This window comes from Chlorocebus sabaeus, chromosome 9 (assembly GCF_047675955.1).
Source record: "Chlorocebus sabaeus isolate Y175 chromosome 9, mChlSab1.0.hap1, whole genome shotgun sequence".
Lineage (NCBI taxonomy): Eukaryota > Metazoa > Chordata > Mammalia > Primates > Cercopithecidae > Chlorocebus > Chlorocebus sabaeus.
The window spans coordinates 134,880,586-134,894,112 of NC_132912.1; the positions used below are offsets into that span (position 1 = coordinate 134,880,586).

Consider the following 13,527-nt stretch of genomic DNA (forward strand, 5'->3'; position numbering starts at 1 on the left):
ACATGCATGGCTCGCTCTTAGCCCCTGGGGAGCTCCAGCTAGGTGTAGACACAGCTATCAGCCACTGACCTTGTACCATCTACAGCCGACAGCTCAGCCTCTGATCAGGGCACTGGTCGGTGCACCAGCCTCTACCCAGGGCCAGCACCGTGGACAGCTCTTCCCCAGCGCTCCAGGTTCCGGATTCGAGCCCTGCAGTGCTTTCCTTCCCCTTCCCTGGAGGTCCTGACCACGGAGACAGGCCACAGGCCCCGCAGCTGCCACGTGTGGTGGCTTTGTTTTGTCTTGATCTGTCCTGCCCCTGTATGATGCGGGTGTTCTGTGAAATCATGTGGGGTCTACAGGGGAACACTGAGGTACGGCCAGCAGAGCCAGGACAGCTCCAGATGTCAGCAGCCTCTGCCCCCAGTGTGGACTGTGCCACTTCAGTAAACCCACAGAAACAGCTTCCAAAGGAGGCCTGTCAATTCACACGCCCACCGGAAGTGCAAGGAGCAGGTGCATGGAAAACATGTTAAGCTGAGTGAACAACGTGACAGGAAAAGCTAAGAGTCTTCAGCCAGCAGTGACACCATGGGCTTTGTACTTTAAAAAGGTCACTGTCCCCCCAGAGCAAGGAGCACACTGGGACCCAGAGTCCAGTGTCTAACACCATCCTCCTAACAAAGAAACCAGGGATCCTTGGAGAAAAGGCCAGTTCTAGGGCTGGGTAAGGAAACACATGGGGTGAGCCTGCAGCATCCTGCAATGCCCAAACGTAAGTAAGAAAGTGATCAGAAACTCACAATAACAACAACAGAAGCACCGATGAAGGGGTGTCAAAGGAGCCAGGGCCACAGACAGCTCCCAGTGGCCAGACTGGGACGAGGTGACCAAGAAACCAAAGTAATGATGGATGACAACCAACGTGTAAAACCAGCACCCACAAGTCCACAGTGATATCAATGACGGGGTAACAAAATTAATGCAAGGAAGAGACAAATCTATGCAGAAGAATTCCAGGCCAGGTGCCGTGGCTCACGCCTCTAATCCCGGCACTTTGGGAGGCCGAGGCAGGCGGATCACGAGGTCAGGAGTTTGAGACCAGCCTGGCCAACATGGCGAAACTCCACCTCAACTAAAAATACAAAAATTAGCCAGGTGTGGTGGCGCCTGCCTGTAATCCCAGCTACTCGGGAAAAAGAATCACTTGAACCCAGAGGCGGAGGCTGCAGTGAGCCGAGGTTGTGCCACTGCACTCCAGCCCAGGCGACGGAGCGAGATTCCATCTAAAAAAGAATTCTGAATAACGTATATAGATAAGCCCCCTTGACGAGGGGACCATAACTGCCCCCCACACCCAGTGTGGGCTGCATATGGTGCCGTCCTTTCAGGGAGAACAGTGTGGAAAATGGGGAAATGGGACGTCATGGTGGAGACACATCACCAGTGACAGGGCCAGCAGCAGCAAGGAGGTGTGTGGACATCATGTCGTCTCATTATGAAGTCATGAGAATGGCATTTACCTCTGTGGTCTTCCTCCCAAAAACCCATAACCCTGAAAGAAACATCAGACGAATCCCAGTTAAAGGACATTTTATGACACATCTGACCAGTGCCCCTCAAACCGTCAAAGTCATAAAAAGCAAGTTTGAGAAACTGTCCCAGCACAGAGGAAACTAAGGTGCCTGGAGACTCACGTAACACGGGATCTGGATGGGATCCTGGGACAGAAAAAGGACACTAGGGAAGAACTGAGGAAATCTGAATCCAGTGTGGACTTCGGTTCATAACAAGGTGTCGATATTGGTCCTCTAGTACGGCAAATGCACCCAGTTAATGCAAGACGGTAACGTGAGGGGAAACTGGGTTTGGGGAACATGGGAACTCTCTGTATCAGCTTCACAACTTTTCTATAAATCTAAACTATCCTGGAATAAGTTTTTTTAGGAAAAGCACTTTTAAAAGGTGACAAAGATTTTTGCATGTTTTCCAGTATGAATTGGGAGGTCATACGAAAAACTACAAATGGTTGTTTCATCAGTGCTGAGATTACATAAGATGCTGGATTTCTTAATTTTTTTTCTTGCCACTTTCATTATATAATAAAAAGCTATAAAAGAAGAAAGATCATTCTGGCACAGCATCTGGTGGTTACACAGGGCAACCACACAATTTATCATCCAAACCAGGCCACTTGGAGAGAGAAAGGGGCCGCTGTCAGTAACGACACTGGTCAGCCGGCAGGAAGCAGATGTCCCAGGTGACCCCAGGGTACAGTGGCCACAGAGGCAGGACTCACAGGCCTGTGCCCTCCAGGACGCCAAAAGACTCTGCAGCTCTGGAAAGGAGTGTCAGGGCCAGTGGGGAGGCCATGGCAGGGGGTGCAGGGAAGGAGAGGCAGCCCAGAGACAGTGAGGCAGACGTCGCCGCAGACAGAGGCCAAGGCCTGGGCACGGCTCTGCCCAGCGTCCTCTCCCACCACTCACCACCCCCTTCACCTTTTGTTTCCTTGTGGTGCCCGAGCAGGTGCAGCTTCCGGGCAGGTGACGGTCACAGCTTACTTCCTGTGCCTCTGGCTGCTGTGGCTCTGGGGAAGGGGCACCAGGACCCAATGACAGAGGACTCCCCTCCTGCTGGGCCCCCACCCCACACCCTCTGCAGGACCCGCCCCGGCCCCTCCTCCATGACCATCCCCAGCGTGTCTGGGGCAGCCAGTCCTCACTGCCACTCTACCCGTGCCTCCGCCCCTGCCACCAGCAGACCCTGAAGATCCACGAAAGGCCTGCTGTGGCTGTTCATGGTTAGCCCACCCCGGGTTTTCCAATTGTCACCTACAGTTTCCAGCCCCACCAGGGGCCACGCCAGCCCCAGTACTAGCTGGGCCACACGCTCTGGGGCTGGGGTCCCAGGGTTCAACCCTTTCTTCAGAACAGATTTTTTTCCTCCCCTTTTCCTTTGTATCTTTCCTCCTATTTCATCTTTTTCCCTCTTTCAGTCATGTGCTAACTTTACAGATTATCTTTTCTGCCTTTGGAGATAAAACGTCACTTCAGAAACACAAGATGACTAATGTTTACAAGAAAAAGGAAAAAGAATTGGGGGCAAACTAAACGAAGACCCTGGCACAGTCACAGGTGTGTCCTTCGGGGCAGTGCAGGATGCCCTGAGCCAGAGCTCCAAGACTCCCCAGCAAAGCCCCCCCAGTCAGGAGCCCACCCTGCGGCCAGGAGCAGGTGCACACCGGCCTGGCCCCTGGGGCTTTATTTTCCAAACTCAGGAGGATGTTAACTCCACTCCGACTTCCTGTTTGTTTGTTCTCAAGTACAAACAGCCTCCCCTCCAAGATCTTTCAGTTTCAAAGCTCAGAAGACGCTTTGTGTCTCCTGGGGTCTCAGGGCTCTGCAGCAGCGACCCGGGTACACTGGAGAATGCTTGGCCACTTGGCTAAACTGGGGTTAGAGGCGGCTGAGACAGAACTCCTGTGATGCCGGCAGGTGGCAGGCAGCGGCACCACTCCCCGAAGGTCACGCTTCCAACTCATCCCTGCTCTCCTGGCCCCATGTCCAGCTCTTCCCAACAGCCCTGCTGAAACGCAGCAGCCCTAGCCCACCCCCAGATGCAGAGACTTCGTCCTGTGTGGTCCCTCCCCTGAATGTGAGCTGGGCCTGTGACTGGCTCCAACCAGCAGAAGGGGGTCAAAGTGACACGGTGCCAGCCCGGGCCTAAGTCTCAAGCAGGCATCGTCTGCTCTGCGTCTGTGGGCGCCCTGAGGCCTGTCAGGAATTCCTGCTGCCCCAATGAGGGGCCCAGCGGGGAGAAGAAGCCGAGACTCTGAGGACAGTTGTGGTGGTGTGAGATGCGTCCACGGGTCCTATGGCAGCCCCTTCCGAAGTGGGGTCCAGCTCCCCTCCCCTGAGGATGAGCTGGACTTGGTGACTTGCTCCTAACAGAACGTGGTGCAAGGAGCCTGGGGCTCAGATCCTCGCTGTGGCTTCACCCTCCTGCTCAGCTTGCTGGGGAGGGAGGGAGTGGAGCGCCGTGTGCGGGGTCAGTGGGGAGCCGAGCGCCGTGTGCGGGGTCACTGGGGAGCTGAGCGCCGTGTGTGGGGTCATGGGGGAAGAAGCTGAGTGCCGTGTGTGGGGTCACCCAGGCAGTGTGTGGGGAGGCTCCCTCAGCAAGGAACAGAGGCCTCCATCCAAGACCCACATGGGGAAGCTGGCCTGGAAGTGGTCGCTCCAGTCCCAGTCAAACCCTCAAGTGGCAGCAGCCCCAGTTGCCATCTTCACTGCAGCCTCATAAGAGACACCAAGAGGACTTACCAGCTAAGCCACTCCTGAGTCACCGACTCAGAAACTACAAGACAGAGCTCACTGTGGGTCACTAGGCTTTGAGGAAATTTGTCAAGCAGCATGGATAGCTAACTGAGACCCCAGCACAAGACCCAGCAGCACGGACAGCTGATCCACCAGCCAACAGCGAACTGAGACCCCAGGACAAGACCCCTGGGGAGGTTTCCACCAGCCCACAGCTCTGAGTCGTTCTGGCCGAGGCACCACATACCTGGATGAGGGAGCCACCGTGGACGTTCTGGTCCCACAGACATCATGCAAAGCACAGCGACCCATCCCCGCTAGGCCCCGTCTGAATTTCCAGCCCACAGCATCGTGAGAAACCACAAGGAGGCTGACAAGTCACTAGTGTGGGGTAGTTTATTAGCAGCAACAGAAAACTGGAACAATGCGTCCCCTGGGCACAAACAAGACCCCGTTTAAGAAACGCGGTGCCAGGACCCTGAGCCCTGTTACTGGGCACAAGAGCCGCCAGGAACAGCTTTCCCGTGGTGAACAGAGGCTCTGAGGTCAGATATCACAAAGTAACTGAGGACGGGACCCAGGGTGCTGGCACAGGGAGAGGCAGAGGTGCATGGAGAAGGCGGCACCAAAACCCCTGCAGACTCCTGCTCACATCCCAGCATCGTGGGCAAAACAAGACAAATGTCATCCTTGCCAAGGCCCCAGAATGCGCGCAACGCCTGTGCTAGACTCCTGCAGACATTCCAAACACAGAGGCGTCTCTCTCCTGCTCTGTCACACTCTCTGCCTTCTGCATTCGGAGACGGAGAGTCATGATGTGAATTCAAAAGAGGAGAAACCTTTGCAAAGTCAACTTTCTAAAACACTGTGAGAAATGGAATGTGCTCAGTTCCTATTTTTAATAAATTGGGGGCGACACTGACTCCCACCTACACCATCTCCTTGGCTTCAGAACTTAAATAACATCGAGCTGGGTTTCCACAGGATCGGCAGGGCCGGAGCCCAGGAGGAAGCACAGCAGAGACCCTGGGGCTCCCTCCTCACAGGTGGAGAAGTGGGGTGAGATGGGGCTGGATAGAATCTTGGGGGGACAAAGCTAGGCCAGGGCAAGCACCTCCATCTGCACTCCTGCCCAGCCATGCTGATCTCTGCAGCAGCCTTGATTTTTAAAACAATAGATTTCAAATCAATGAGGAAACTGTTTCCTGATGAAGCAGGTGTGCCATAAAAATAATAATAATTGTATTGCTTATAGCTTCCCCCAAACTGTCTCAAGTTCTGATCTTTATCATCAATCAGCAGGTTGGTCTGCCTGTATATTGGGAGAGGGGAGGGGCCTGGCATTTGCCCATGCCCAGGGCAGGCAGGAGACATTTAAGGAAGCGCTCCAGGCACAGAGATGACACCCCGGGTGGCCACTCACCCCCACTGACAGCCAGAGCCGAACAAGGCGGCATCCTGCTCATGGAGGGTGGCTGAGAAGACCAAGGTCTAGCCATGTGCCCAAGTATTAGTCAGCAGCAGCAGGAGAAATGGTGGTTCACAGAGCTTTATTTTTATCTCCAGTTATACCCAGACAGCAGAGGGAGGGAGGTTCAGAGAAACACACAGCTCAACGGAGCTTTTTAGGTGAGGAGGAAAATCTGGCTGGGAAGGGAAATGACACCAAGTAGAAGGCCTGGTCCTCCACCAACATGAGCCCAGACTCAGCTCTGAGCTTCCCAACACGAAGTAGAAGGCCTGGTCCTCCACCAACGTGAGCCCAGAATCAGTTTCAAGCTTCCCAATACCAAGCAGAAGGCCTGGTCCTCCACCAACATGAGCCCAGACTCAGCTCCAAGCTTCCCAACACCAAGTAGAAGGCCTGGTCCTCCACCAACGTGAGCCCAGATTCAGCTCCGAGCTTCCCAACACCAAGTAGAAGGCCTGGTCCTCCACTAATATGAGCCCAGATTCAGCTCCGAGCTTCCTAACACCAAGTAGAAGGCCTGGTCCTCCACTAATGTGAGCCCAGATTCAGCTCTGAGCTTCCTAATGCCAAGTAGAAGGCCTGGTCCTCCACTAATGTGAGCCCAGATTCAGCTCCGAGCTTCCCAACACCAAGTAGAAGGCCTGGTCCTCCACCAACGTGAGCCCAGATTCAGCCCGAGCTTCCTAACACCAAGTAGAAGGCCTGGTCCTCCACTAACGTGAGCCCAGATTCAGCCCGAGCTTCCTAACGCCAAGTAGAAGGCCTGGTCCTCCACTAACGTGAGCCCAGATTCAGCTCCGAGTCTCCTAATGCAAAGTAAAAGGCCTGGTACTTCACTAACGTGAGCCTAGATTCAGCTCTGAGCCACCCAACCAGGAAGAGACAGGGTCAGGGCCACAGAGCACAGGCCCTTACTTGATGTAAGAGCCGAGAGGCTCAAGAGTAAGGCTGGGAAGCTGCTCTGAGTGGTCTGGCAAGGCCTGGTCCGGAACCCAGGTTCCTCCCTAGGACGGTCCTGCCTAACATAGCAGGGAGCACCTGTTAGGTGTGGGGGGCCCCGGGGAAGACAAGGCCCTGCAGTCGGCTCGGGGACACAGGATGCTCTGCCCAAAAGCGCAGGGCCACACCCCCCAGGAGCCCGCCAGTGGACACACCAGACTACCCTGCTTCAGATCTGGGTCAGAAGAGAGATGCCGCATCCCAGTGTAAAGGAAACGGTGCGGGCTGCTGGGCTGGGTGAAATTGCAGGATGTGAACCATCAGCTGCCCATCAGCCACGTGAGGAGAAGGCTGGGCCTTCGAGAGGACCAACAGGAACAGAAGGAGGAAAAGCAAATTAAAAGAGAGTCCACACCGCGAGGCGCCCTCTGATAACCGGCAATCCCGTGGTAAAAAGGGTTAGAGATCCCCGCTCTGGGCCAATCGGGAGCCTAGGCCAAGGGATCAGCACCCTATGGGTTTCCTGCCCTCACTCACCATGATGCACCGGCTGTATACTCACTAAGCTCTCGCACTCAAAGTATGTCCGCGGGCCAGCAGCACCAGCACCGCCTGGGGGCGGCTGGAAATGTGGGCTCTTGGCCCCTCCCCAGGCCAGCTGGATCTGCGGCATTTTCACAAGCCCTGGGTGACTGGGGGTCCAGGACAGGCAGGAAAGCTGCTCTGAGCGGTCCCGGTTCCGTCTGGAAGAAACACTTGTCTGTGACTTCGCCTCCCTCAGATCACCTTGGAGTCTCTCTGGGCTTCAATCCCTCAACAAAATCACCTCCAATGCATCCTTGCATTACTTCTCAACTGGAAAGCTGGGTGGTTCAAGTTTTAAAAGAAAAGCCGGCTTATTTTTAGCCTTGTAAAATGCACAACCAGATGGATAGACACGCAGAGCTGACATTTGTTACATAAAAAGCATGACAGTAGGTCCCGAGTCCATTCTGGAGCAGCCTCACAGCTGGGAAGGAGAAAAGGCATCAAGCTGCACAGCTGCCCCAAGGGCCCCCAGGAGACCCGGTGCTGGGCCCAGAACGGGGGAAGCCAGGAGCAAACACGTGAGGGGGTGCCCGGCAGGAGGCCAGGACCATAGGCCTCCTCCTCAGTCCATACCCCAGACCAGGGGCCTCTGCAGCCACCAGGCTTCTGACCACCAAGCCCCTGCACTGTCGGGGACGGGTGTCTGGGCCACACCGAGAGCCACACCCCCACCCCCCGACCCCTGCCTCACAGGGTCAGGAGAAAAGGAAAAGGGCACCCTCCAAAATGCGAGTCCACACCTGACTGGGAAGTCTTTCCACACTAGGGCTAAGCTGACGCTCTGTCTGGAGGGATGACTCGTCCACACCAACTGTGCGGAAGGAGCAGTCCCCAGCCCTCAGCAGCCCACCCCTGGGCTCAGGACCTTCTCTCTTCTCTGCTCCATGAGCTCCGGCAACACCATAAGGAAAGACTGAGGCAAAGTCATCACAGGGCCACTAGAGTCACTCCCAGGCCACGTGACCGACCACCCAGAAAGCCAACAAAATGAACTTCAAAGCTAAAAGAACTAACGAGAATTTAGCGAAGTGAAGTCATGTGCAAGAGCTGACAAAGTCTTGGCCACACACAAGGTGAATGTTGTAAAAGTGGACTGTTCCTTCACACCAGCAGCACCCAGTGTGGAAACGGCCACACTCAGTCCAACACCAACAAGCAACCAGTCCCACACGCCAGGAGCAGCAAGGGCGCAGCCTGCCCCGGGGGGCCTCAGACTTCTACACGGGGAAACATCCTAACCACATTCACCCTGGAAAAGCGGAGAACTAACACAAGGAGAGAGCTTTCTCACTCTCGGTCAAGTGACACTCCCTACGGGCTGCAATTTCCAACACAAGAAGTGAAACCACAGAAGCACTAGAAGAAAGTGCAGATGCAGGTTTATGAATTAAATTATTATTAGCTAAGCTGGGAAGGACGTCTGTCACATAACAGCAAGGCCGGACGCAGCCACAAAGGCAGACGATGAGTCTGACCACACACAAATTAAACACATCCATAGAGAAAAAAGCCAAGTAGCAACATTAAAAGATAAACGAGGAACATGGGAGGGAAGCTGCTGAAGGCTCAGCCTATCAGGAAGGGCGAGAGGAACCTGCGGCTGCCATCCCACAGGACACAGGACACACGCTGCTAACAAGCACGGGCAGGCAATTCAAACTGTGGAAACACGTGAAATGTGTTAGGAGCTGAATGCTCTAAACATTTAAGGTTAAAAGATGATTAACCTCATTGGTAATCAAATAAACTCAAAGCATAAGTGCCATCTTTTAATTTTTCAGACTGGCAAAAAATAGAAATATTGCTGATACCTAAAGCTGAAGAGGATTCAGGGGAAAAGGCGATCAAACCCTCCGCTTCTGGAGCAAGCGAAATGGGTTTTCCCTTCCCGCAGGCTCCACTGGGAGCAGGTCTCCTGGTTCTCTCCCCTCCAGGTGCCTCCTGCCGCCCGCTGCACTCGCTCCTGCCTTCCTGTCTTGTCAGTCTCCCTGCTTCCCCTCTGCCTCGTCACCCCATGACAGCAGGACTCACAAACAACGGTCACGGAGGGACCAAGTGAGCAGCCACACGTGTTAAGGGATTTCACATGGACCCCTTTGCCTGAGCAATGTCATTCCTAAAAATGTATCCTAGGGAAACAATGCTAAGTGCACAAAGACAAATCTGCAATGATGTTCATCAATACATCGTTTATGATATTTATAAAACACAAACACCTCACTGTCCTGTGACAGAAAACTAAGTAAGCAGAGAATGTCACAGCTGCTCAGAGGAGCACTGCAGAGTCAGTATTCTCAGCCCCGACTGCTAGTAAAACTCAAGAGGGACTTGAAGACAAGCCTGAGACCCTGAGCCCCACCCCCAACCCACCAAGCTCCCCTCTCCGCCCCCCGCAGTTCTCGGGTGTGGGGCTTGAGCGTCTGCATTTTTTAAGAGTGCCCAGTGAATGACTCTAGTATACAGCCTAGGGCTGAGAACTGTTGTAAATTCAGCCAAGAAATGATGCCTCAGGTCTATAAGAGGCTGGCGACATATTGCTGAATCAACAAGCACATTACAGCAAATTGGCGTGCAGGATCCCACTTCTGCTAACAAAGAGAGAATGTTTCTCCATGGCTGTACCTGGGACTGTAGTCCCAGAAAAAGGCTGGGAGGTGACACCGTGATCTCAATGCCAAAGTTACAGATATCATGGCATAAAGTACAGAATGGTTCTAAATGTATACACTTTAATGCTTTTATAATTAGGAAAAATCAAAGGTGTTTCTAATTTTAAGAGATGACTTGAGGAGTCTGGGAGCCCCTGGTCCTGCCTCATTACATGCCCGGGCTGGCACCCTGGTCCCGCCTCACTTCCTGCCCGGCCCGGCACCCAGGGCAGGCCGTCCGCAGCCTGTGAGGTCCTGTCCACTCCAGCCTTCCACAGATGAAGGCAAACCCCCTCAGTGAGGAGCTGCTTCCTGCTGGTAGGCTAATGCCACGTCAGGCTAGAAACAGAACGCTGTGACCCCCTGAGACAGGCGAGTGCCCCCCAGGTCACACAGCTGCTCAGTGGGAAGGTGCCGGAGCCTCCTCTCAGGCTCACTTGGTATCACCAGGACACCAAGACAGACAGGAATGAAGGGGCTCGTTCAACAGCACGCAGCTCTCGTGCAAAGCAGCGGCAGAAATACTCCCTAACCAAGTTCAACTCCCAAAATAAATTTTTCACCAAAGTCAGAGAAGGGATAGAATGGGAGGATGTGGAGGGCTGAGGGGAAGGAAAACTGGACCCCCCCAATTCCGGCATGACAACGACATGCAGAGAATTCTGTACATGCACCAAATATCTGCCAAATTAGGAAAATGGTTCTGGAGTCCACAAGAATTAAAAGGAACACAGGACATTTACAATCCTATACGTCACAACTATGCCTATCAGTTGAAATTTACCTGGCACTTTGTTAAACAGCACTCTTACTTTCTTTTTTCCTTTTCTCTGCATACTAAATTTGATATATTAATTAGGTGTTTTAATATAAAAAATTCATCAGAAGGTCTCGCATTGCCATAGCAACCGTGCAGATTCAGTAAACTCGAGACATCAACACAGCACCAGGGCCTCCTTAAGCCAGTGCTGCTGCGGGGCCAAGAAAGTACCAGGGAAATGACTGCGCCAACCTGAAAAGGGTGGGACTTAGGGGCCACAGTCCCTTCCTAAAAGACTCTCCTTTCTCCTTCCAAACTAAGTCCCCAGCGTTCACACTCAGAGGGGCACAACATTCTTCTGCAAACACTGTGCTATGACTCCCAAGTTGTCTGTGCCCTGCCAGTGACAGAAAGGAGGGAAGCGGTCACCGCCCAGAGAATGTCTTCTGCTATTTGGGCCAGGGCCCAGTCTTGCCCTCCTCATTTCACCACACAAAGCCCAGCTAAGTCCCGGTGGGTGCTCAGTTTGGGGATGCGGCTGCATGCCACGCCATAAGGAGTCGGCGGCGTCCGTGGGACACCATCAGCCGAGATCTCTGCCGTCCTACTACAGGCAAATACGGTGATGCCAGGGTGTGAAGTAATTCCCAGGTCAGACCACGAGCCCCACAGACAGACTCTGTGCTTGCTCTTTTTGCCTTTCTAGTGATCCTTGAGTTCTGTGACATAACACACGGTGAACACGCAGGAAAGTCTACCTTACAAAGCTGAAGGCAGCCCAGTGCCACACCGCTGTCTCCATTCCCACCCCAGGAGAGCACGGTGCTGAGACCCAGAAGAGCAGCCAGCTCTTGGCCGACACCAGCCAGTGCTGAACCAGATGCGTTTCTCAGATGTTCTCTCATCCTGCAGCCAGAAACTAGATGCAAATCTGCCTCCTGATCAGCTCCTAGTTCACTCTGGGCTTTCTTTACTTTGAATAGTTATGTTAAAAACAAAAACATTTATCAAACATTCACCATCGTGAGTTCTGCCGCCCCAAAGTTCAGGACACAGTGACGGGCCACCCTGGAGCGTGTGGGGCCTGGTGTGGCTGGGCCTTCAGCCCTCCTTCTGGGCAGCACAACAGAAATCCCTAGTGCTGTCTCCAGGAGGAATGCCGGTGCACGGCCCCACACTCACCAACGCTGGCCTGAGGTCGTATTATTGTAATTTCCCATAATGCTTCAATTATTTATCGCAAGTAAACAGCCTGGGCTCCTGAGCGCTGTGCTCTAAAATTATAAAGGATCCATCATACCTCCGCAGGCTGTCTACAAATGAAAAATGCACATTTCAAGTATTTCAAGAAAATGTCAAAAAACATGAAATGTGTCATCAATGTACCATTTTAAATGATCTGCATGGTATCTGTAAAACAGCTATAAGTTCGCATGTGACTGTATTACAGTGCCCACAGGCAGAGGCGGCACCGCACCTCCCTGCAGGTGCTAAGTCGGGGGTCCCCGGGGTCCCTTGGCACCCCCGGAGGTGTCCCTGCAGGCCTGTCCCATGTCATCTCACCTGCCTTCTCTGCTTTCTACAGCGCCCACCGCTGCACGGTCCCTCAGGAGACACCAGTCCCCGGGGTTGGCAGCTCTATCTGCAGGACTGAACAGTGCACTCGTTCCTGGGAGGGCAGGTCTTTGCACAACGGCTTGGCCCTGCCTCCAGCGCACATGTGTGAGCAGAGAATGGACACGGCGCGGTCACCAAGGAGACTGAGCCTCTGAGCGGCCAGGCCCCGCCACCTGTGGGGCGGGAGCCTCACTCGGACTCCGCAGCACAGGTGAGAGCCTGCCTAACTGCAAAGTACAAACGAGCCGCACGTGGGCCCCAGCGGATCACGGAAAGCGGAAAGCCTGGCTGCCACGGGCGGTGGGCGGAGGCGCTCGCAAGCCGGGAGCCGCCACAGCTGGGGAGACCCTCGCCCCGAGGGCCCGGGCCCAGCCTGCTCCTCCCGCGGCGCCGCCCCTGGAAACGGAGGACTTGGGCGGGCGCCCCGGACCCGCGTGGGGCCCCAGCCGCCCGGCGCGAGCTTCTCCGGAAGCCGGGGCGCCCGGGACGCCGTCCCACCAGGGGAACCCCCGCGAGAAAAAGCCGCCCCGCCCCGCCCGACCCCGCGAGAGCGCGCGGTCCCCACGCCGTCCCCGCGCCCGCACTCACCGTCCTCCTTGTCGTCAAACACCGGCCTCCGCGCGGTGGCCGCCGACATGGACGAGCCCATCCTCTTCTTCCACTTGCTCCAAGGAAACAGGGGGCGCGGCTGCGCGCGGACATCGCCCGAGTCCCGGGCCCGGGGCTGGCCGGCAGCGGGCGGCTGCAGGGCCGAGGGTGCTTCGGAGCCGGCGGGGCGCGCACGGCCGGGGGGCGGCGAGCCCGGGGGCGCCGCGGCGCTGCTGCCCCTGCGCTCGGCGCCACTCCTCATCGCCGGGCCTGGGTGCGCGCCGCAGCCGGAGCCCGGGGCATAGCTGGCCCTGAGGGCCGGGAGTGGCGGCAGCAGGAGCGCTCGGGGCCGGCAGCGTCCGCCGCGAGCTCTCCTGGGCGGCAGAACCTGCTCAGTAGACTGCGAGCGCTGGGGGCGGGGCTGGGGCGGGGCTTTTGGAAAGGGCGGGGCGGAGCTGAGCGCCGGGGCGGGGCAGGGGCGGAGCTCCGGGGAGGGATGTGGGCGGGGCCGAGCCGGGGGTGGGGCAGGGGCGGGGCTAGTGCCTGGAGTGCCGCTCGGGACTGGGTGGCTGCACCAGTCTAGGAATGGGGGTTGTGGTTCGCCGGGACACGGGGACCGCG

The 13,527-nt window shown here is 55.5% G+C and overlaps 1 protein-coding gene across 3 annotated transcripts in view; it reads right to left on the minus strand.

Moving 5' to 3' along the window:
• Positions 1 to 13,307, minus strand: part of STK32C (serine/threonine kinase 32C) — a 100,230-nt gene extending 86,923 nt beyond the window's left edge. Inside the window, exon 1 of one of the 3 annotated variants that reach the window (XM_007964465.3) lies at positions 12,907 to 13,307. In XM_007964465.3, the coding sequence (XP_007962656.1) occupies positions 12,907 to 13,168 (262 nt within the window). In that variant the 5' untranslated portion in view covers positions 13,169 to 13,307. Of the gene's footprint in view, positions 1 to 12,264; positions 12,671 to 12,906 lie in introns of those variants that run through there. The other 2 variants (XM_038009749.2, XM_038009750.2) reach the window with 2 other exon arrangements.
• Positions 13,308 to 13,527: the final 220 nt, after the last annotated feature.